The sequence below is a fragment of the Myotis yumanensis genome, unplaced genomic scaffold, assembly GCF_028538775.1.
Source record: "Myotis yumanensis isolate MYYU_CA2020_CCGP unplaced genomic scaffold, mMyoYum1.0.hap1 SCAF_13, whole genome shotgun sequence".
In the NCBI taxonomy this organism is placed as follows: domain Eukaryota; kingdom Metazoa; phylum Chordata; class Mammalia; order Chiroptera; family Vespertilionidae; genus Myotis; species Myotis yumanensis.
This window is the reverse complement of record NW_027223764.1, coordinates 57,238,540-57,261,398: the sequence shown is the minus strand read 5'-3', so window position 1 is coordinate 57,261,398 and position 22,859 is coordinate 57,238,540. Positions and strand designations below refer to the sequence as shown.

The window sequence follows — 22,859 nt, the reverse complement described above, 5'->3', positions numbered from 1 at the left end:
CTCCACAAATAACTGCCTAATAGACATGTCCACTTGGCTGTTCCATAGATCTTTCCGTTTAGTGCTATCAACAACTGTTGCTACTTCTCATGTAAACTGCTCCATCTGAGCACCTGTCTTGGAAAGTGTGCACCATTCATCCAGTTTCTCAAGCCAAATTTTGTTTTCTTTCCTCATACCGAGATCTAATGGAAAAGCAATCCTATGGGCTCTACCTCCCAAACCTTTTCCAAACCTCACTACTTCTTACCAACTATTCGGCTTCAACCTGAGTCCAAGCCACAGTAATATCTTCCCTGAATGACTGCTGGCTTACCTCCTGCAGTCCATTCCCACCAGCAACCTGAGGGGTCTTCCTAGAGCACAGACCAGATGAGGCTAGGCTCCTGCTGAACCCTCATCCTCGCACCACCCCCTCCAGTGGCGTCCATTGCAGACAGTGTGGACTCAGCACATTTCCAAAACCTACAATTGGCCCAACGGCCTCTACACGTCTCCTTCCGTTCTCCCCTTCATTATCTCCAGTCCAGACACCAACTGCTACCTTTTGTCCCTCAAACATCCAGGTCATTCCTGTCCCAGAGCCTTTGCACTTGGTATCCTTTCTGCCTGGAATAACCTTACTCAAAATGTTTGTACAGCTGCCTCTTTTCATAATTACTTTATTCTAGCTATGAATTCAATGCTCCCTTTCTTGATCTTCAATTTGACCTCTGGAGTCACACAAATGAATTAAAATTCCTCTCCACGTGGCCCCAGGCAGGAGAAAGAAAGCATGCCCCACCATACCTTACCCCAAGCCATCCCTCCACGCTCTGCTGGGTTCTCCTGGGGGGAACTATTCTCAAGGACAGAAAGACAACTTTTCCCCTGGCACTTCCTAGGTATCTCAACAAAACCCCATGATACAAACCCCCTCAGCCTGACCTTTGTGTGTGCAAAACTTGATCCTCTCTCACCTGTCGTAAATGTTTCCTTCCACGTCCTGCGTGGTTCAGGGTTCAATATCTGGAAGAGGAGCCACACACAAATGAAATAGAAAAAACAAGAGATAATTTGGAAATATTGGGGGACCAGGCGGGTAAGTCCAACTCAAGAGGAAGGACTTCCACCCGTGCTCAGTCCGCACCGACCTTTTATAGTCTGAGGTAAACAATGCAGTGGTTTCCATAGTTACAGTTCTTGTGAGTTTCACCTGTTTTGATCATGTTTATACTTCCTGCACTTCCCTCAGCCCATTAGCTTCCCAGGTAAGATCTGGGGAGTGTTATAAGGTCAAGCCTAATTATGCTAAGAGGACTGAGCCCTCTAAGCTGGGACTTGTCTGTGACTTTGACAGCAGGTCAGTCCGAGGCTCAACCCTCTATCAGTTTCCCACATCTCACCCTTTTCTTTTTATTATTAGCTACTATAATGAAAATAAAACTTAAACATCAAGAACAAAACTCTGGCTATTAAACCAATAACAAAACAATGCCAATCCATAACCCAAAACATTTTAAAACTTAAACATAACATTTTAAGAACAAAGAATGTTTAAATCCCAATTTCAATGTCCAACAGTTCTGAGTCCAAGTTTCAATGTCTGACAGTTCCTTATGTGTACATGTCAGCAATGATATTTCAGTTCTGGATGGTGGACGAATGGTGGCAATGCAGGTCCAAACTTCTCTGGTTTGATCCTGGGCAATCTGCAGTGACGCACAGCTGCTGACTGCTAGCATGGCAAAGCGTCGTCAGTGTCTTCCATCCCTGTATTGTTTTTCCTCTTGTCTTCATGGCTGGAGCATTCCTGAGAATTCCTCTCTGTTGCAGGAATCCACATGGTCTTGAAGTTGTTTTCTGAAAATATACAAACCTATTCTCGACTGAAGGTTAATAAAGGGAATTTTACTTGGGGCCCTTTTTATATTTGTCCAAATGATTTTCCTTTGGCTTATTTTGACACCATGTATGTTTTTCATGGGTGTCTTGCTGTTACCATTACAAATGAAAAAAAATGTTTCCCAGATGTAAATTAGTTACAGGATATTTTTCCTTACATGGTATTTTTCCACTATCCCCCCTTTTTTGATTTAATTATTAGGAGGCTTTTGGAAAAATTTTTATAATACAGTCTAGATAACTTTAAATTTTTAATTTTTTGCACAAAAATATGACTGCTTTAAGTTCATTGCATGTTAAGCAATCTTACCATGAAATGAAAATTTTGGTTAATACTACTTATTTCAATTAAACTCGTTACTGTCAAATTTAATACTCTAACAACAATCTTCGTTTACACTGTAAGTATTAATGGAAAGGATTATTTTGCATCCTTGAGGAGGCCCTGAGCATTCCTGGTGTTAGTCTGGATTTAGATATAGGGTAGCTGTTGTTAGCCAAGTCTCTGTTTTCTGGGTACTGATCTCAGCTGGGCCAAGTCTCTTTCTGTTATCTGGGTCCTGATCTGAGCTGGGCATGGGAAGCGCAGCAGCCATGGGGGCAGGAGACCTCCCTCAGAAGGGGTGGGTGTTCAAGCCCCTGCATAGTTGGGGGAGGTGAGGATCAGTGCCCCACCTCTGTTGACCCCCAAGTTCTCTCCTGGTGGCCCCTCTGCGACTGTGCCTGTCTTAGGTCGTTCCTTCCCTGAGGAATCTTACCCGTCTTTGACTAACCAGCCATCCTCCCGGGCCAAGCAGGGTGATGTGAGGTTCAGTTCTGTCTCCTTGGTAGCCTATGCCCCTGTGGCCTCCATGCCCAGCAACTGCCTTGGGATCCCCTCACCTGCTGGTGGGGCCCCAGCATTGATCACATATCTTGGGGAACCCAGGTTTCTTCTCCAGAGAGGGCCCAGCTCATGCCATTGGGCGAGTGACAGATCCATGGTACCAGCCACCATGAGGCTTCAACCTCAGCATGAACAGAGCTCAGGCAACAGCTGTGGGCAATTGGATTATAAGAAGAGGGACCCTCTTGGCAAAAAGGGCAAGAGAGGTCAATACAGAATGCTCAAGTGCCTTCTCAGGGGGCCTTCCACACAGTGGAAAGGATTAAATCCTTTCATGTCCTTCCAAACATTAAAAGAATTAGTTTGTAAGTTTGTTTGGGATAAATGTACAATATACTGTTGTGAAATATCAAAAATCATTGATGACATTGTAGAACAATATCATGTAAGGATATTCTTTGCTCTAGGTCATGGCAATTCAATTTTAAACTGGAAATAACATTAATTAAATTTCTTCATCTAGCCTTTGAATAACTTTACTCTAGCTATATTCAGGAAGGCAAAAACCCAAATTATTTAAATCCTTTGAAAAGAGAGAATAAACTTTTGAAAACATTTCAGGGCCTGTGAAATGTCCCAAAGTTATTCCTTGGTTATAGTTTTGAAATTAGACTTGAAAGACCATCAAATACATAGGTGTATATAAGATTTAAAGATTATATTTAATTCTGTCCTCTAGATTTCATACTATTTCACTTCAAAATATCTAGGTATAAGCTTTTATCATTTGATTCTGTAAACTACAAGGTCCCAAGTTCCCAGTGGCTCTGGAAAACCACACTTGAGGCTGGCAGACATGCCTGGCCCAGCCCTTGACTTTAAAACGACCATAATTTTTTCTCTGGGGAAAGTCAAGAAGCAAACTTATAGCTACATTATTTCCTGCCGGTTGCTTGCCAGCGGGAAATTTCAAAATTGACCACAAGATCGCAGCCTCAGGAAAAAACTGTTTTCCCCTGGTCTAACCTGGTCCATTTAAATGTCAAAGAGCTAAGCTAGTTTCTCCCTGGGCCACTGGACATTCATAATTAATGTAAACTTTTCAACTACAAGAAGAAGACTTTAAATTAGAACACTTGGGTAGGGGGGCGTCCATATTGGATCGCCATGTGCTCCCTTCTTCTCTTCCCCACATGCTTTGGGGGGAGTTTCCCTAGGTAATATTACCGTACAGATGATCACTGCTAGCATGGCAGGAAAGACGCTCTCAGGCGTCAGGTGTCTGTACCATCTTCTTTACCATGCCTCAGGTGGTCTCCAGGCTGTTTGTTGTCCTCCTCCTGCTGCTCATCTTCAGTAGACTGCTTGGAGTCGCTGCTCTCTGTGGCTGAGGTAGTGGATTGTCTGCAGCTGCATGGTGTGGCTCCAGGCGCAAGGTCCTCATTAGTCTGGGTAGTTTCTCTCTTGGATCCCTGTTGCAGTTTAATATTTCGAGCAGGAATCCACACGGGTTTGGAAAAATTCTCTGGGAATATACAAGCATACCCTCTGCCAAAGGTTAATAATGGGTCAGGTCCCTTCCATAAACCAGATTCCTGATCCTTCCATTTAACTAGACCATTTTCTTTTGTTTTATTCTGACACCAATGTAGCTCCATAGGTGTCTTTCCATCAGCATCACAAGTGAAAAAATTTAAAGTAATTAAGGCTTGGTGCAGCCTACCCATAAGTGATTTTTCCACCATTCCTCCTTGTTGTTTTTCAAGTTGGGATTTTAGCCGCTGATGCTGTCGTTCAATAATGGCCTGTCCTTGGGAATTATATGGTATTCCTGTAATGTGCTGAATTTTCCACCTTTTACAAAATTCCTGGAATTGACAGCTTGTATAAGCAGGTCCATTATCAGTTTTAATAATTCTTGGAATTCCCATGACGGCAAAAGCAGCTAGGCAATGATTAATAACCTGTTTTGCCATTTCTCCTGTTGATGCAGTAGCCCATAGGACTTTTGAAAAGGTATCTACAGAGACATGCAATGCCACAAGACGTCCAAAAGGAGTATAATGTGTTACATCCATTTGCCAGATATGGTCCCTCAGCAAACCTCTAGGGTTGACTCCTGTATTAGGCCCTTGAGGTAGATGTAACATGCAAGTGGGACATTCCTTGATAATCTGTTTTGCCTAACGTTGAGAGATTGAGAATTGTTTGGACAACATTTTGGCAGGCTGACGTAAAAGCTGATGAGACTCTGAGGCCTCTTTTAATAAAGCAACCAATTGATCAGCATGTGCCTTTCGTTAATGGGCCAGGTAATACACTGTGAGCCCTGATATGAGTGATATGGAAGGGGTATTGTCTCTACTGCACAATCTGCTGGACTTGTTGAAATAGTAAGAATAAACTTTGGTCACTGAGCCATTTCAAACGAGCAGTTTCAATTCTATTTACTAGGCCCGAAGCATAAGAGGAGTCAGAAATTATGTTAGCAGGCTCTTGGAAATCTAGCAATGCAGCCTTAATAGCTTCCAATTCAATTCTTTGCACAGAAGTATGACTGGTCAGTATGACTCGGTCTGAATTTATTGTATGATAGGCGGCTTTCCCGTTAGATGACCCATCAGTAAAAACAGTTAATGCTCCAGGGATAGGTTCCTGTCTAGTATTTTTTGGTATAATAATGGGGGTATAATATAAAAATTGTAGTAGTTCACCTTTTAATAGGTGACAGCTAAGTTCCCCTGAATATCCACTTAGTCCAATTTGCCAATTTAAGTCAGTTTGAAATAACATTTCTAATTGCTTCCCAGTGAGGGGAAGATAGATGCATTTTGGTTCTTCTCTAAGCTGCCTGCAACGCTTTCTAAGCTGAAATATCAATTGAGCTATCAGTTCTACATAAGTAATAGCAGTTTTAGAAGACTGATGACCTAGGTGGACCCATTCAATAATAGCGGGAGAGTCTTTATTTTGGAAGATGACTCCAGTGGGACTATTTGCAGTATGGTTAATCTGTCCCAATAAAGGCAATTCAGGCTGTACCCGTGCTACTTGGGCTGAGGATATCGCCTGCTCAATTCTTAGTAACTCCTTTCTGGCTCCATTTGTTAGTGTTCTGGGTGAGGAAAGGTTAGAGTCACCCCTAAGTATATTGAATAAATTTGTCATTTCTCCCATAGAGATTTTTAGGTAAGGTCTTAACCAGTTAATGTCCCCTAATAACTTCTGAAAGTCATTTAAAGTTTTAAGGCAATCTTTTCTTAGTTCCACCTTTTGCGGCCTAATGCATTGGTTTTCAATTATGGTTCCCAGATATTTAAAAGGTGTCTCTTTCTGTACCTTTTCTGGAGCAATTTTTAAGCCCCATTTAGAGAGCTCCTCTTCTAATTGGAAAAAACATTTCCAAAGTCTGCTCTTCCCGTGGACTTGCTAAGAGCAAGTCATCCATATATTGAATAATGTAACATCAGGAATATCTGTCCCTTAAAGACTGAATAGTTGAGCCACATATTTTTGGCACAAGGTAGGGCTATTGGCCATTCCTTGAGGCAAAACCTTCCATTGGTATCTTTTCATGGGTTCTATATTATTAACAGATGGCACTGAAAAGGCAAATCTTTCTTTATCCTGAGGTGCCAAGGGAATGGTGAAAAAACAATCCTTAAGATCCACTACTATAAGAGACCAATAAAGAGGGATTTGCGAAGGTGCTGGGAGTCCAGGTTGCAAAGCTCCCATGGTATGCATAGTAGCATTAACTGCTCTAAGATCATGTAACAATCGCCATTTTCCTGCCACCTTCTTAGGTATAATAAATATAGGCGTATTCCGAGGGCTATTGGAAGGCTCTATGTGACCAGCTCCTATTTGTTCCTGTATCAATTCATGAATATGACCTAATTTCTCCTTGGTTAATGGCCACTGATCCACCCATATAGGTTTATCGTCTTTCCATTGTATAGGATCAGCATGAGGGTGAGGAGACTGAGCAGTGACCATTCCTAAAAAGGTTGATATCCTAATCCTGGTCTTACTGGGTTTTTTACACCTTGACCAGTCTGATGTCCCATCTGAGCTATAAACTGCTGTCCTTTGCCGGTAATAATACAAGCTTGTAAACCTTCTAAGACATGTCGGCCCCACAAATTGACCGCAATTCCAGAGACAATGTAGGGCTGAAACCATCCTGTCTGTCCTTCCTCATCTTGCCACCTTAAGACTGCAGCACTACGTTGTGTGTTATCAGGAACTCCCACCCCCTAATTGAGTCCATAGCTTCTACCACGGACCAACTTGGAGGCCAGAATTCTTTGCTGATAATGCTGACATCTGCCCCCGTGTCTACTAAGCCCTTAAACACTTTTCCTTCTATTCTCAAATTAATCATAGGACGGGTTTTGCTAATTTCCTGTATCCAATAGATGTCTGAGCTTCCAAACCCTTGTGCCCCTCTACTCCTGTTTATAGCCTCGCCTTGCTGAACATAGGTAAAAGTAGTATCCAAGCAATCTTTTGTCCTGGAGTAATTCGAATAATAAGATTACATTCTAATATAACTTTAATCTCTCCCTCATAGTCTGAATCTATGATCCCAGGAAAAACAGTTAATCCTTTCAGAGTGTTTCCAGTTCTCCCTAAAATTAATCCTAAAGTTCCCGGTGGCACAGGTCTCCAGATTCCTGTAGGAACAGCTTGCTGAGCCATATCGGGGGTCAAAGTGACCGCTATAGTACTGTTAAGATCTAGGCCTGCGCTCCCTGGAGTGGTCCGGATCAGAGAGTCCACTGTGGGCTTTGCAGGGCAGATCTCCCCTTTTAATGACGGGGCTGGGGGCAGCCCCTCTGGCCGTTTCCCTGCGATTGGCCATACCCTGTGTCTTGATATAACGGCTGCCTATTTTTATGGAATCTCAATTTACAATGGCCGGCCCAATGGTAGCCCTTCTGGCACCTAGGACACCGAGAGGTTGGATTTGTGTTGATCGGCTCAAGAGGCGGGATGTTCACGCCTTTCCCTAGAGTACCACCTTGTGTCCTTCTTAGTTGTCTACATTCTTTTCTAATATGTCCTGTTTTCCCACATTTATAACACTTATTCTTTACGGTTACAGCGGCGGCGAGTACATTTGCTAGAAAAGTGCCTGACCCCAAATTCTGACATGCTCGAATCATTTCTGTAATGGTGCTACCTTTTCTCAGAGGCATCAGGCATTTCTTACAATCCTCATTGGCGTTTTCATAAGCTAATTGTTGAATTAAAATATCTTCTGCTATCTCATGTTGAATCTGTCGTCTCACTGCTCGAGTGAGACAAGCCACAAAATCAGAAAATGATTCTAAAGGCCCCTGCATGCACTTACTGAAAGCTCCCTCAGGGTCCCCTTTTGCTGGGAAAGCCCACCAAGCTTTCCTTCCACAAACTCTAATTTGCTCATATGCCAGCTGCACATAATTTAACTGAGTTTGCACATCATTATATTGTCCCAGTCCTGCTAGCATTTCATAAGGTATTTAAGCATTGAGTCCACGGTTTGTATGGGCTTGCTCCTGGCATTTCTCCAAAAATTCTCCCTTCCATAGTAAATAATCTCCTCCATCCAGAGTTGCTCGAGCTAGAGCGTACCAATCATGAGGGATTAAGAATGCTTCAGAAATATTATACATAGTTTCTCCTGTAAAAGGAGCGGTTGGACCATTTTGAACTACACTTTGACGTAAGGCCTTTATCATTTTAAAGTCAATTTTTTCATGGTGTCTTGTTATCTGATTCGGGAGCTGTGGGTCAGCTACCTGTATGCTAGGAAATGCAAACCTTTCTTCCACCGGCATGTCCTCCAATCCTTCTCTGTTGGCTTTTTGCACAGGTGATTCCATTAATGGCAAGTTAATCATTTCAGGATTAGGACATGGAGGTGGAGGTGGAGGTGGAGGGCGCCATGAAGGCCAGCCCTCCAATTTTTCTTCCTGCTCCTCTCTAGGAGGAGCGGAGGGAACCAGGCGAGGAGCCTCCTTCTCAGCCTCTTTAAAAGGCTCTAGCAAACGCAATATTGTGTTCCCCATGGAAAAACTGTGTGTGTGTGTGTGTGTGTGTTTTGTTTTTTAAGAGAAGTTTTTCCCTGCTTGCTGAACTTTTTTCAAGTTCTGACTTACTTTTTGGCAAACTTTCAAGATCTAATGTATCTTCTTCTTACTTTTTAAAGCTGAATCTTTTTTTTTTTTTAAGCCAAATCTATTATTTTTTTTTTTAAGCTGAATCCTGCCCCATTAGCCTGGTTGAGAAAACGTTCCCACACCGCCTACAGCTCCGGACCACTGTAGCCGATTGTGGGCGTTTGTGTGCGGTGAAATAACCCCTCACCTTTACGGTGAATTTTCCTACCTTTACGGTGAATTCTTCGTTCCTCACTTTGCCAGTGAAACTTCGTTTTTTCCCTCTAGCGAAACCTTCACTTCCAGAGTCCCCCTCGGGCGCCAGATGTCGTAAATGTTTCCTTCCATGTCCCGCGTGGTTCAGGGTTCAATATCTGGAAGAGGAGCCACACACAAATGAAATAGAAAAGACAAGAGATAATTTGGAAATATTGGGGGACCAGGCGGCTAAGTCCAACTCAAGAGGAAGGACTTCCACCCGTGCTCAGTCCGCACCGACCTTTTATAGTCTGAGGTAAACAATGCCGTGGTTTCCATAGTTACAGTTCTTGTGAGTTTCACCTGTTTTGATCATGTTTACACTCCCTGAACTTCCCTCAGCCCATTAGCTTCCCAGGTAAGATCTGGGGAGTGTTATAAGGTCAAGCCTAATTATGCTAAGAGGACTGAGCCCTCTAAGCTGGGACTTGTCTGTGACTTTGCCAGCAGGTCAGTCGGAGGCTCAACCCTCTATCAGTTTCCCACACTCACCCTGTTCGGATGTATAATACAATTGCTTTCCGCTAAGCTTTTTTCTAAATTGGCAACTTTCTTATTTCCTTTCCATAGCTCTTTTCCCACCAAAGTCATTATCAAACAACCTGTTGGAGTCTGAGCATCAGGAGGATCTGAGTCACCAAGTCCCATGTGCTGTCTTTAGTGACCGTCACCTTCAATGATGACAAGTGATCATTTTAATCCTCGTTTTGTATGAGGAATCATGGGCCCTAGAGAAGTTAGGCAATTGCCCAACGCCCATGCAGCGAGCGAGTGCGGAGCAGGTGCGGAAGATTCCAGGGTGTCCACACAGACCATCCAGGACCAAGGTCCTCTCTGCCAGCTGCTAGGAGTGCCGGCTGCTGATGGCACTCAGCTAGCCCCTTCTGCTGCTCAAGGGAGCTTCCTCAGCCAAAGTCAGAGGCGGGCCCCTCCCTTGGGGCAGCCATGCCCCAGAGCCAGTTGCTGCTCATGAAAGACACAGGCTCACTTGCCCCTCTTAAGGACAGCTCCGAGAGGCCCTCCCAGCTCCAGAGATCTCTGTGGGGTCAGCCAAGGCCTCTGTTGCAGCTGTACCACATTCCTTCCCCGCCCTGCCTCCCGCATCCTCCCGGGAGCAGTACATCTCTGCTGCGGTCTGTGTCCCAGGCACCCAACACGCGGCATTGTGATGGTTCATTTTAAGTGCTAACTTGACCAAGCCACAGTGCCCAGTATTTGGTCAAACACTAGTCTAGATGTTTCTGTGAAGGTATTTGTCAGGTGAGATTAATGTTTAAATCAGTAGACTGTGAGTAAAGCAGATTGCCCTCAGGCCTCATCAATCAGTTGTAGGTTTTAAGAGAAAAAGGCTGAGATCTTCAAGAAAGAATGAACACTGCCCCCAGACTGCCCACATGTCCTGCAGAATTAGACTAGCCAGCCCCGACAATTCCTTCAAATTTCTCTTCACTCCTCTCTCCTCCCCTTCCCACCCCTTCCCTCTCTCTTCCCTACTCAGTTTCTCCCTCCCTCCCTTCTTCCTCTATGCATATATATATGTACTTGCTATTGGCACACATATATACCTACACACATACACATCTTAATGGTTCTGTTTCTCTAGAGAACCTAATACAGGCATCAAGGTAAAACTTCTGAATTTCCCTGATCCCAATGCCTCTCTTTTCCCTGGACCACATGTGGAAGTCATGCTTTAGGAGGGCGGATGCACATTCTGTTTCCCATTCCACTCCTCAGCATGGACACTCTGGTTTCGCATCTACTCCTCTTGTTTCCAGTTTCCCCGCAATCAGCCTGGGCTGCCGGGGAGCCTGGCTCTAGCGCGTTCATGGCCAGGATCTGCACATGTGACCATGTGCAGGGAGATTCAAACGTCAGGAGAGGCAGAAGCAGGGAGGGGAGGGAAATGGCAGAGATAAGACCTCAGGAATTTGTTTCAACCAATGGAGGTTTGGGGGCCAGCTATGTTCCGGCCCCAGTGAGAAGGTGGCGTCGAACCCTACCTAAGGCAAAGCTGGGCTTCTCAAACGCACCAGCCAGGAAATGGGGTGCCTATGGAGAGGGCAGGGGCACCACATCTTGCCTGCCAGCCCTGGTCCATCCCAGGCAAGACCCCCGGAAGGGTCGGCGAAGCAGGAACGTGACTTCCGAGAGGCCCCTTGCAGTAAATGGAGCACCGCCTACAGGAGGCAAACAGTTAGGTGCGGGGCTGGATGGCTGTGCTCTCCTCTGAGCTCTCCACCACCGCCCTGGCGCCGCTCCCTATCCCACCTGGATAAGCTCCTCAGTTCCGAAAACTGGAGAAGACCACTGGGGCTGATTTCCCAGAGTGGGCGGAGGCAAGGCAGGGCCTGAGCTCCCCCGAGGGAGTGCACCAATGATGATGCCTTCTCTTCAGGGACACAGTGGCTCAAGCAAGGTGCTGTTGCTCTCTCAACCTCCTTTCCTCCCAAGACCCCCCTCTCAGCATCACCAGCCAACACTCAGCTCGGCCCTCGGAACCTCTCACCTGTGCTACTGCCCCAGTTTCTAGAGGACAGTTCTGAGATCCGAAGCAGATGGATAGGCATCCCCACCTATACATACACTGTCCTGGGGACGCTCCGCCCTCCCTACCTACCCCGGGCCCTCCTCACCCACCCCAGGCCCTCCTCTGGCTTTGTCAGCATGCCCTGTGCTCTGGGGGCATGTCTGTGAGGGCTGCAGGGTGGGAGGAGAGGGAAGCTGGGTAGTGCGTGTGTGTGTGTGTGTGTGTGTGTGTGCCTGCCTCCCTCCCCATGGGGTAGTCACAGGAGACTGCGTCCCTCAGTTCGTGTCACAGCTCATTTCAGTGAGCTCACTCCACCAGCTCTCTCAGCTTCTGGGGTGTGGTAATTGCTCCTTCCCATGTCCCTTTGGACTTAGGGGAGTGGATCACTGCACCCTGGTTCCCAGCCCCAGGGCTCCATTATTTCCCTTGCCCACACCTTTATTAAACTCTCCTCAAATGACTCAATTTTCTGCCAGGACCCTGACTGATATGTACAGTATTCCATAGAGATTTTGTGCTATAAGCATTGAAAAGCATCCACTTTTCACTGTCTTTCATAAATTACACTAGAGGTCCAGTGCATGAATTCATGCACCAGTGGAGTCCCTTGGCCTGGCCTGTGGGATCGGGCCAAGAAACCAGCTCCCCGACATTCCCTAAGGAATACTGGATTGTGAGAGGGCCCAGGCCAGGCCGAGGGACCCCACCAGTGTATGATCAGGGCCAGGGAGGGACCATGGGGAGGGCTCCAGGGAGTGTCCGGCCCATCTCACTCAGTCCCAATTAGCCAGACCCCAGCAGCAAACTCACCTACCAGTCGGAGCATCTCCCCCCCTGGTGGTCAGTGTACATCATAGCAACTGGTTGACTGGTTGACTGTCTGCCCCCTGGTAGTCAGTGTACATCATAGTGAGCGGTTGAGCATCATTAGCATATCATTAGCATATTACACTTTGATTGGTTGAATGGCCAACCAGACACTTAGCATATTAGGCTTTCATTATATAGGATTTTTGATGATACAGGATAAACAATGCAACACTATGCATCAAAAGCTGTAAATTTAGTAGAAAAGCGGGGGAGGACAGAAAGGGACCCACTGGAGTCCCTTCAGCCCTCACACTCACCTCCCAGAATGTGTTATACCTTTAGACAACACAAAAGTCAGGGTTTATCTTCCATTTTATTATGAGCCTAATTAAAGCAAGGCTGATTCAAGGTCAGATATTTAAAAACTAAGATGAAAAATTAAATGTGAGAATGTGCTGCAGACTGCTCTCTTTAGGTGATCACAGTGCAGGCGCCAGGGCTGATTGACAAGAGCCGAGAGCATCCCTCACAGTGGGTGGGCCTGGGAGAGCATGGCCAACACCAGCATGCACTCAGGCTGCAGCCTTCATGGCCTCCCACCTGGAAGAGGAGCCGTCCGTGGGCTTTCCATTTGCAGCCAGGATAATGCCACCAGCTGCGATGGCTGCTCTCCTCAGCTGGCTGCCCTGGGAAGAGCCGCTTATTCCTCACAAGATCATTATCGAGGTGGCTGCAGCTCTCTCTCCATCTGCACAAAAGGGAATCCCACACCAGCAGCAGTCTTCCTCAGTTCGAATTCAAACTTCACACCTGTATAGTAGGGTGTGAGGGAGATCAGCCCTTCAGCACATTACACATAAATCAACCAGCCTCAGAAGGCAAACTGTCAAGGAGATGGATTCCGTGTTTTACATAAAAAGATTTCATTTTGCTAATTTTTATGAGAGTCTCATACATGTTGTAGATCAGTATTGTCCAATGGAAATATATTGTGAGCTACAAATGCAAACCACATATGTAATGTCGAAGTTTTCAAATAGCTACATGTTTAACAACGAAACAGGTAAACTTAATCATATGTTTTATTTATGAACTAGAGGCCTGGTCCATGAAATTCATGCACAGGGAGGTTATCCCTCAGCCTGGCCTGCGCCCTCTCCAATCTGGGATGCTTTGAGGGATGTCTGACTGCCGGTTTAGGCCCAATCTCACAGGGATTGGACCTAAACCAGCAGTCGGACATCCCTCTCACTATCCAGGACTACTGGCTCCTAACAGCTCACCTGCCTGCCTGCCTGATTGTCCATAACCGTTTCTGCCTGCCAGCCTGATCACCTCCTAACAACTCCCCTGCTGGCCTGATAGATGCCTAACTGCTCCCCTGCTGCCCTGATCACCCCCAACTGCTTTCCCCTGCCAGCCCGATTGCCCCTAACTGCCCTGCCCTACCAACCTTGTCACCCCCAACTGCCCTCCCCTGCCGGCCAGTTTGCCCCCCAACTGCCCTCCCTGATGGCCCGATTGCCCCCAAATGTCCTGCCCTGCCAGCCTGGTAACCCCCAACTGCCCTCCCCTGCTGGCCTGATCTCACCCCCAACTGCCCTCCCTTGCAGGCCTAATGGCCCCCAACTACCCTCCCCTGCTGGCCTGCCCGCCCCCAACAGCCCTCCCCTGCCATTCTGATCTCGTCCCCAACTGCCCTCCCCTGCTGGCCTGATATCTCCCCCAACTGCCCTCCCCTGCAGGCCTAATGGCCCCCAACTACCCTCCCCTGCTGGCCTGGCCCTCCCCAATAGCCCTCCCCTGTCTGCCTGATCTTGCCCCCAACTGCCCTCCCCTGCCGGCCTGATGGCCCCCAACTGCCCTCCCCTGTCGGCCTGGTCAATCCTAACTGCCCTCCCATTCAGGCCTGTTGCACCCAACTGCCCTCCCCTGCCAGCCTGGTTGCACCCAACTGCCCTCCTCTGCAGGCTTGGTTGCCCCCAACTGCCCTCCCCTGCAAGCCTGGTTGCCCCCAACTTCCCTCCCCTGCCGGCCATCTTGTGTTGAGCATCTTGTGACGATGTGAGGGTAGCCATCTTGTGGCAGCCATCTTGTGATGACATCACAGTGGCCATTTTTTGACAACGTTGGGCAATGCCACCTAGGCTTTTATTATATAGGATATATATCTAAATATATCTAAAAATATTACCAGTTCACCTTATAATCAACACAAAATAATTATTAATGAGCTATTTTACACTCCTCTCATGAACCAAGTCCTCAGGAATTGCGAGTATGTGTTATCAATTTGGATTGGTCACATTTCAAGTACTTAATGGCCACATGTGATGAGTGGCTATCTTATCAGACAGATGATCAACAAAATCTGGCCGTAAAGACCTATTCAGGGACAGACACAGTATGCCCACGGTCTTTACTAAAACTAGTATCACACACACTTCTCGGACTCCTTTAGAGCCTCAATCACTTTTGAATTTCCCTGAAACTAAATTTTGCATAATTAGACTATGGAGACAATTCCATGGAAATGTTTTAGCTGCTGTTTTGTTTAGCCATGTGGGCTGATCATAAGACAAAACAACTGCCTCTGGGCACCCAAGAGGGACACAATCCAGGAGCCTGAGTGGTCCGGCAGCCACTGGGCCTCTCAGCGCCCCCTCATTTCTCTCTCCAGCTCAGCTGGCTGTCAGTCAGAGGAGGGACAGAGCGCCTGTGAACTCTGACTTGGGGCAAGAATAAAAGCCCCAGAAGCTCTTAGGTTCAAGTGTGTGGAGACTAATTTCACCTTTGCCATCATCTGGCCCCTTCAGCTCATTGCGTGGTCAGTTTCCCAAGTCCTCACTGGAGTCTACGAGCAGCAATGAAAGAGGACAGACTTGTTTCAGGCACACGTGTGCCTCCACCAAGCCTGTCTCTCACTATGGCTACCTGCATTCAACCTGTCTTATACCTTCCAGAAAACCTTATAAAGGGATCGAAAAACGGCCCTAGCCAGTTTGGCTCCATGGATAGAGCATCGACCTGTGGACTGAAGGGTCCAGGGTTCGATTCCGGTCAAGGGAACATGCCTGGGTTGCGGGCTCGATCCCCAGTGTGGGGTGTGCAGGAGGCAGCCAATCAATGATGCTCTCTCATCATTGATGTTTCTATCTCTCTATTCCTCTCCCTTCCACTCTGAAGTCAATAAAAAATATTTTTAAAAAGGAAAATTGTAAGCTTCAGATCATGATATCCCAGGAAATAAACCTTTTCCCAGCAGGAAACAAAGTCACAGGGATGTGCAGAGGGGCAGACTGCCCGCAGATGTGCAGCCATGCCCACGCACACTGACTGTGGGTCTGCTTTTTAAAGGCTGCTGACAAAAGGCTGCTTCTGAGCTCCTTTCTCTCCGGCCTGCCTCATCTTTCCTCCGGCTCCTGCTGCAAAGGTCTTGGCTTGAGTGTGGAACTTTGGACAGAAAATGCATGACCCTTTCCTTTCACTGTCACCCCCTAATGTTATACTCAAGCAGCAGCTGATCAGGAAACCGCAGGTTTCAGAACAGAATTACGCCTGGCAACCACTTGGGGACGATGCATTATTCTTCCGGAAACAGGTTTTGTTAGATCGCCTTCGGAAAGCCGCCACATCACGGCCACCACTGCTCACTATCTTTGGGGAACCCAGAGGAAGCCTTCCCGCTTCCCCTTTCCAGCCGACAATTTGAAAGCAACCCAGGATGACATGTCAATAGTAACACTCGATTCTCTCTCCTCTCACCATCTGTCACCAAGACACAGCTTGCAGGCCTGCCAGGCAAGGCTGTTGCCAAGGAAACAGCCATGCATTCAACTCCCGTCCTGCTATTAACAGAAGGACACTTCTGTGCAGTCCTGGGCCTCTTCTCCCTAAGACCAGGCTTGCGATCTAGGTGGGGAACAAACTCGGTTTATACTTCAGATGGCACCCAGGAGGCTCCCCCTTCACCCTGAAAATGCTTTTTAATTTTCTGATACTTTCAGTAGCTGCTTCATTTGAATCTCAAATCAAAATCTCCAAGCCAGCCTATTTGATAAGATCCAAAGCCATATTTCCACTGCCTATTGGACAAATGCTCCTGAAAGCAATGTGTGTGCCTCTATTTCAGGGTATTCAAGGTCACGTTCATCTTATTCCCTCACCCATCCTCACTTCCTCCCCCTCATTTTGCCTAAAACATTTCTCCCCGTGCATTTGCTCCCCCAGAACGTGGAGCCGTCCCTCTAATCTCCCAGGGGCCACACTTGCAGTGGTCCCGCTCTCCCCTCTGCCCTCCAAATTCCCATCTGACTTCTAAGGCTTGAATGTTCTCCATCAGAAGCTTTCCCTCAGAGCTTGTCCACTCCCTCTTTTGCCATCAAGCCCAGCTGGACTGTGGCCGGCTCCTTGGCTTGCTGGACCCTATCTCCTCCTGTGGCCCACCCTCCTCGTGGCTACCCAGGGATTGATCAAAGACACAAATTGAAAAGACAACACTTTGGTTAAGAATCTCCAATGCAGACCTGGCTGGATAGCTCAGCTGGCTAGAGCATTGTCCTAATACGCCAAGGTTTCAGGTTTGATCCGTGGTCAGAGCACATATAAGAATCAACCAGTGAATGCAGAAATAAGTGGAACAACAAACCCATGTTTCCCTTTCTCTCTCCCTCTCTCTCCCTCTCTCTCTGCTTCTCTCTAAAATCTATTTTAAAACATAATGATAATGAGTCTCCAATGTTTCCTATCAGCTAAAGTCCCACCCCTAGCACGGTGTACCAAGCCCATGCCAACCTGACCCCCTTCCTTCTGGTTCGATTTCCATTCTCTTCCCCACACATTCTAACTCCTATTACCCAAAGCATGGCTGAGGGCCAGTGGCTAGATATCAGCTGGATGCTTTTCAGAAATGCCAAGCTTCATTCAGGGGCCTTGGCCCGACTAACACTCTTCCTCTGCAGTATCATTTAGCACTAAGCCCACGATCCGAGTGACAGTTCCTACGGTCATCACCACCGCTAGGCTGGCCCAGTGCCTTCGTAATCACGTTAATTAGCAAAGGTCTAAAGAACAGAGACCTAATAAATCATGATTCTGTTCCCAAGATATGTGAACTGAGGCTGCCAATATAAGTAAATCGCCGTCACCAGGAGATGGCTTTGGGAAAGGAAGCCACGTTTGCCAGAAGGGGCCCAGGAGTCCTTTCTGTCTCTGCTGGCTCCCCAGTTCCCAGGAGAGTGATGCTAGCCCTGCAGTGTAGGACCCTGGGGTGAGCAAAGCCTGCCACCTTGGGCAGAAGGTGGAACACAACATGGCAATACCCAGGTGCCGCCTGGGCACTGCGCCATATACAGAGCACCTAGTGGGTGAGTGCCTCCAGCTCAGTCTTGAATTCCTGGCGCATTGTAATGACAGGATTCTCAGGACAATGTGGCTTGTAACCACGCAGCAGGATGGGAATGGTGTGAACTGGGTGGGGTGCAGCATGTGCAAAGGCAGGTTAGGGAGAGGGCCTGGGAGCAGGTGGAATACTGGTCAGTGGGAGCTGGAGCAGAGGGCAAGAGGCAGCCAGAGCCAGGCGGGGCAGTGGCCACACTCCATCAGCTCTGTCCAGCTGTGAGATGCCAGAATCTAGGCAAATGGCAAGTAAGTTGTTCAAGGCTATTTATAGACAGTAGGTGTTCTGCTTGGGGACATCGGTCTGCTTCCTCCTGGCCTTCACACCCACGTGGGAAAGTTGTGCTAAAGGAAGAAGCAAGAGAAGAAGGAAGTTTTGTTTTGCTTTCTACCTGCCCCTCCCACCCAGGGGCAATTGCAGTGTCTAATGTTGTGCAGAAACTCTGGAAGGAAGGGACTCTCCCAGGAATGAGTGAGGGTGCCCTTACCCGCCCAGAGCCCTTGAGGCACTGCACGGCCTGCTTGTGGATGAGGCCACTCAGACTCTTTCTGTCTACCTGCAGGAGCCTGTCACCTGGGGGGAGACAGATGCCATGCCCACGGGTCCTGAGGCTGCAGGAAGGACTCTCTGGGAGTCCCTGCCCATGTGCAGCCATGCAGCCTTGAGAGGCAGGAAGCCACGCTGCGGGAGTGCAGCCGAGCCTGAGCACCAGCGACGCTCTGAACACCCCACAGGCCAGGAGCTCTGAACACCCCGCAGACCAGGACAGAGAACTCCTTGGATGGACAGGTTAGCCATCTCTGTGCAACCTCATCCTTTCTCCTAGTTCCCTGGCAAACTGTTTTGTAAAGTTTTTAAAAGTCCCTTTTAAAATAATATTTATCTCCAGGATATATATTTTTTTTATTTCAAAAAAGGTCAGGGAGACCTGTTTGATGCCAGAGACACTGGAATTCTAGGGGAGAAGAAGTGAGGTGCTAAGTTCCCTTTTCACTGCACTGTGGCCTTTGGAGAACAATGTAAATTCCCCTTCCTTCAGGGAGTGGACACGAGGAAGGGCAGAGAGGAGGCCCGGCAGAGGCCCCCCAGAGGCAGAGGCTCAGGCGGGCCTCACCCAGCGCTCTGTCCTTGATGTTTGTTCAAGCACTGTTTGTTCCCATGAAGGCAAAACAGTAGCATGTTTATTTTATTTTTTATTTTTTCCTTTATTGATTAAGATATTAGAAATGTGTCCTTATCCCCCCATTGTCCCCCATCCCCCCACTGATGCCCTCATCCCCTGGTGTCTGTATACATTGGTTATGCTTATATGCATGCATACAAGTCCTTTGGTTGATCTCTCCCCCCCTTTTTAAATCTTATCTTTTTAACTCACCTTATGGTTCCCAATGTGACCCTATAGACACCTGGCTGCGATAGGAACCTATCGGGTGGTGGACCAGGCTAACTCATCCCTTTTCCAGTCAAGGGAGCCAGGACTGCTGAAGCCGTCATTTGCTCAGAGTCTCAGTGGGAGCGGCAGCACTCCTGGTGCCCAGCACGGCTCCATGCCTCACTCTGCAGGACCAGCCCTTCCTTGGCAGCTGGTCCTCCAGGAAGGATGGATTTCATGTAGATCCCTCTACACAGCATGCGGTGCTAATACCCTGAAAGTACAATGAGAAACTCACCTCTAAAGAGCCCCATCTGCCTGCCACTGTCCCCCCTTACACATCTCCATGTGACACCATCTTATATATTCACTGGCTTGCCAATCCCATGTTATGCGTGAGCAGTAAGGTTAGGTGCTCATAAGATACCAGTTGCTTGGGGGAGCTGAGCCGTACCCAGCCCCAGCAGTGGCCCATGGCAGGTGCTGGAAAATTGGAGTCTCATCGATGCACCACACTGTCTCTCCACAAGCAATAACCAACATAGGTGGACAGGGCGATGGGCTGGTACCTGGCTCACCCACTGACTGGTGCCTGGCATGTCCTGTGTGCTTGTGTTTGGTTTGTGGATACAAAAGTAGAATTAAACTACATGGTATTCTGCAACTTGCTTTTTTAAACTTAATAGTTGATCACGAACATCCCTGCAGGTCACTAGATAAAGACCCAACTCTATCTTTTTCTTATAATTACTTCATGTATGCACACACACATCTATACAGATTCCTAGATCAGTGGGGTTACATCATTCCTGTCCAGGTGTCTCCTTCCTCCTCCAGGGTCCGCAGAAAGAGTTCACCAACCAAATGCAAAGTATCTATCCTGAACAGAGGTCTTGCCAACCCAACTTCATCCTGGGCTTGGGACTGGGCGCACCAGGTTCTATCATGACTATGGATTATCCCTCTCACCTTTGGCTTGTTTCTCTCCAGCCCCACCCTGCTGCCCTCTCCTTTTGCCCAGCATAACCTCAGAGTTAGCACTCAACTTCTTTAACCAGTTCCACAAAGTAGATTCCACTGGCATTGGTTTCTGAAAGTAATGGAGGAAAAGAACCGGCACCCAAAGAAACAAAAACAAAAACAGCATGAGATCAGTTGCCCTGCCTAAGCAGATGGCCCCTCTTAGCTCTCACCTCTCAGGAATTGGTAGCATTGCACATCAAAAGGGGCATTAGCTTCAGGGTTGGGCCAACAGGGGATTTGTTCCCAGCTTTATCAACTCCTCCCTACATGACCTTGGACCAGTCCTTAGTCTCTCTGTTCTTAGTTCCCAGTCCACAGAAATGGAATGAGAGCTCCTCTTCTAACTGTGACAGCGGATGATGCCCAGCACATAGCAGCGACTCAACAAGTGAAAGTCCCCTCCTGTCTCTACTCAAGATGCAAATATCATTATGAGAACTGAAGTCATCCAGTTGGTTCATGTATGACACCAGCAAAGTGATGGCATGCTCGATACCAGATCACAGCAGCTTCTTGAGCAGAAGAAAACCTCAGGAGGACCTCCAATCATCCCCAGGAAGAGCAGCTGCACTGGGTTTCTACTTTATAGCAGATGAATCCTTAACAGAAGTTAAGAATTGTCTACCATGTGCCAGGCATTTGCTTGGTATTGTGACAATAACAAAGTAGGATTGTTTATTTATTTGTCCAATCATGCAACAACACTTATTATGTGCCAGGCACTGTGCAAGTAGCCAGGGAGATGTCAGTGATCAGACAGACCTGCCCATATCATCCTACTGTCTAGTGGGGAAGAGACTTTTACTAAACTGTGCCCGGAATATGGGGGCACAGATACTACTAGCTTTCTGTCTATCTGCCCCCTTTGGTTTGTTAGCTGCTTGTTAGTCCACCATACTGGAAAACACAATTAACACATAGGAAACTAAACAGGATAAAATAAGCTAAAAAATTCTCAGTTCAACAGAAGCCCTCTATGACCCACTTCCTACAAAAGGAGCCTTCCAAAGTATGGCCCAGGGTGAAAGTTTCTGCTCTGGAGTCTCCTTCTCAGATTCAAATCCCAGCTCTGCCATTTACTCCCTGAGAGACCATAGGCATGTTCCTTTTCTCTCTGTGCCTCAGGTACCCCACCTATAAAAGGAGTAACTATCTCATAGGCTTATCATCAACCTTATATGAGACTAGAGGACCAGTGCACAAATTCGTGCACGGGTGGGGTCCCTCAGCCTGGCTGGCCATCAGAGCTGATTAGGGCCGCCTAGCTCAGTCCAGGGGGAGGGACCGTGGGAGTTTGGCCAGCCACGAAAGGTTAGCTGTGGGAGCACACTGACCACAGCTAACCTACTGCATTGAGCATCTGCCGCCTGGTGGTCAGTGCACATCATAGTGACCGGTTGACTGGTCATTCAGCCGTAATGGTCGCTTAGGCTTTTATATATATAGACTAGAGGCCCGGTGCACAAAAATTTGTGCACTTGCGGGGGGTGTCCTGCAGCCCGGCCTGTGCCCTCTCACAGTCTGGGACCCCTCAGGGGATGACCACCTGCTGGCTTGGGCCTGCTCCCCAGGGGATTGGGCCTAATATGGCAATCAGACATCCCTCTGGCAGCCTGGAAGCCCTCGGGGGATGTCCACTTGCCAGCAGGGAGCAGACCTAAGCTGCAGTCAGACATCCTTAGTGCTGCTGAGGAGGCAGGAGAGGCTCCCACCACCACTGCTGTACTGGCAGCCATCAGCCTGGCTGTGGCTGAGCAGAGCTCCTCCATGTGGGAGCTCACTGACCACCAGAGGGCAGCTCCTGCATTGAGTGTCTGCCCCCTGGTGGTCAATATGTGTCATAGTGACCAGTCATTCCCAGTCTTTCTGATGTTAGGGTCAGTTTGCATATTACCCTTTTACTATATAGGATAGAGGCCTGGTGCATGGGTGGGGGCCAGCTGGTTTGCCTTGAAGGGTGTCCTGGATCAGGGTGGGGGTCCCACTTGGGTGCCTGGCCGGCCTGAGTGAGGGGCTGATGGCTGTTTGCAGCTGGTCACACCCCTTCAGGGTGGGGGTCCCACTGGGGTGCCTGGCCAGCCTGGATGAGGAGCTGATGGCTGTTTTCAGGCTGACCACACCCCCTTTAGGGTGGTGGTCCCCACTGGGGTGCCTGGCCAGTCTGGGTGAGGGGCTTAGGGCCATTTTCAGGCTGGCGGGCAACTGAAGCTCCCAGCCTCTCCTTTTTTTTTTTTATTCTGAGATTTATTTACCCTCTATAATTGAAACATTGTTGCTGTCACTGGCACTCCCAGCTCTGAGGCCGTGGCAGGCTGAAAGCAGGTATCTGGGGTTTGTTTAGCTTCTATAATTGAAACATTTGTTGCTTCCGGAGCTCAGAGCCAGGCCGCGGCAGGCGGGGAACCTTGGCTTCCTCCATCACTGGAGCAAGCAAGCCTCCTGCTTGCTTCAGCTGCGTGGCTGCTGGCCGCCATCTTTGTTGGCAGTTATTTTGCATATTGCCCTGATTAGCCAATGGGAATCATAGTGGAGTACGGTTAATTACCCTTTTGTCTTTTATTAGATAGGATAGACATCCATGTGCTCAGAACCCTGCCTGACCCATGGTT

At 47.9% G+C, this 22,859-nt stretch overlaps 1 protein-coding gene across 1 annotated transcript in view; it reads right to left on the bottom strand.

Moving 5' to 3' along the window:
* Positions 1 to 3,984: 3,984 nt before the first annotated feature.
* The window catches only part of FRMPD2 (FERM and PDZ domain containing 2), a 68,651-nt gene continuing 49,776 nt past the window's right edge, over positions 3,985 to 22,859 (bottom strand). Inside the window, 11 exon segments of the mRNA XM_070431942.1 lie at positions 3,985 to 4,120; positions 11,151 to 11,238; positions 11,241 to 11,270; positions 11,273 to 11,297; positions 13,058 to 13,068; positions 13,071 to 13,123; positions 13,125 to 13,199; positions 13,201 to 13,267; positions 16,223 to 16,346; positions 18,313 to 18,428; positions 19,412 to 19,476. Of these exon segments, the coding sequence (XP_070288043.1) occupies positions 3,985 to 4,120; positions 11,151 to 11,238; positions 11,241 to 11,270; positions 11,273 to 11,297; positions 13,058 to 13,068; positions 13,071 to 13,123; positions 13,125 to 13,199; positions 13,201 to 13,267; positions 16,223 to 16,346; positions 18,313 to 18,428; positions 19,412 to 19,476 (790 nt within the window).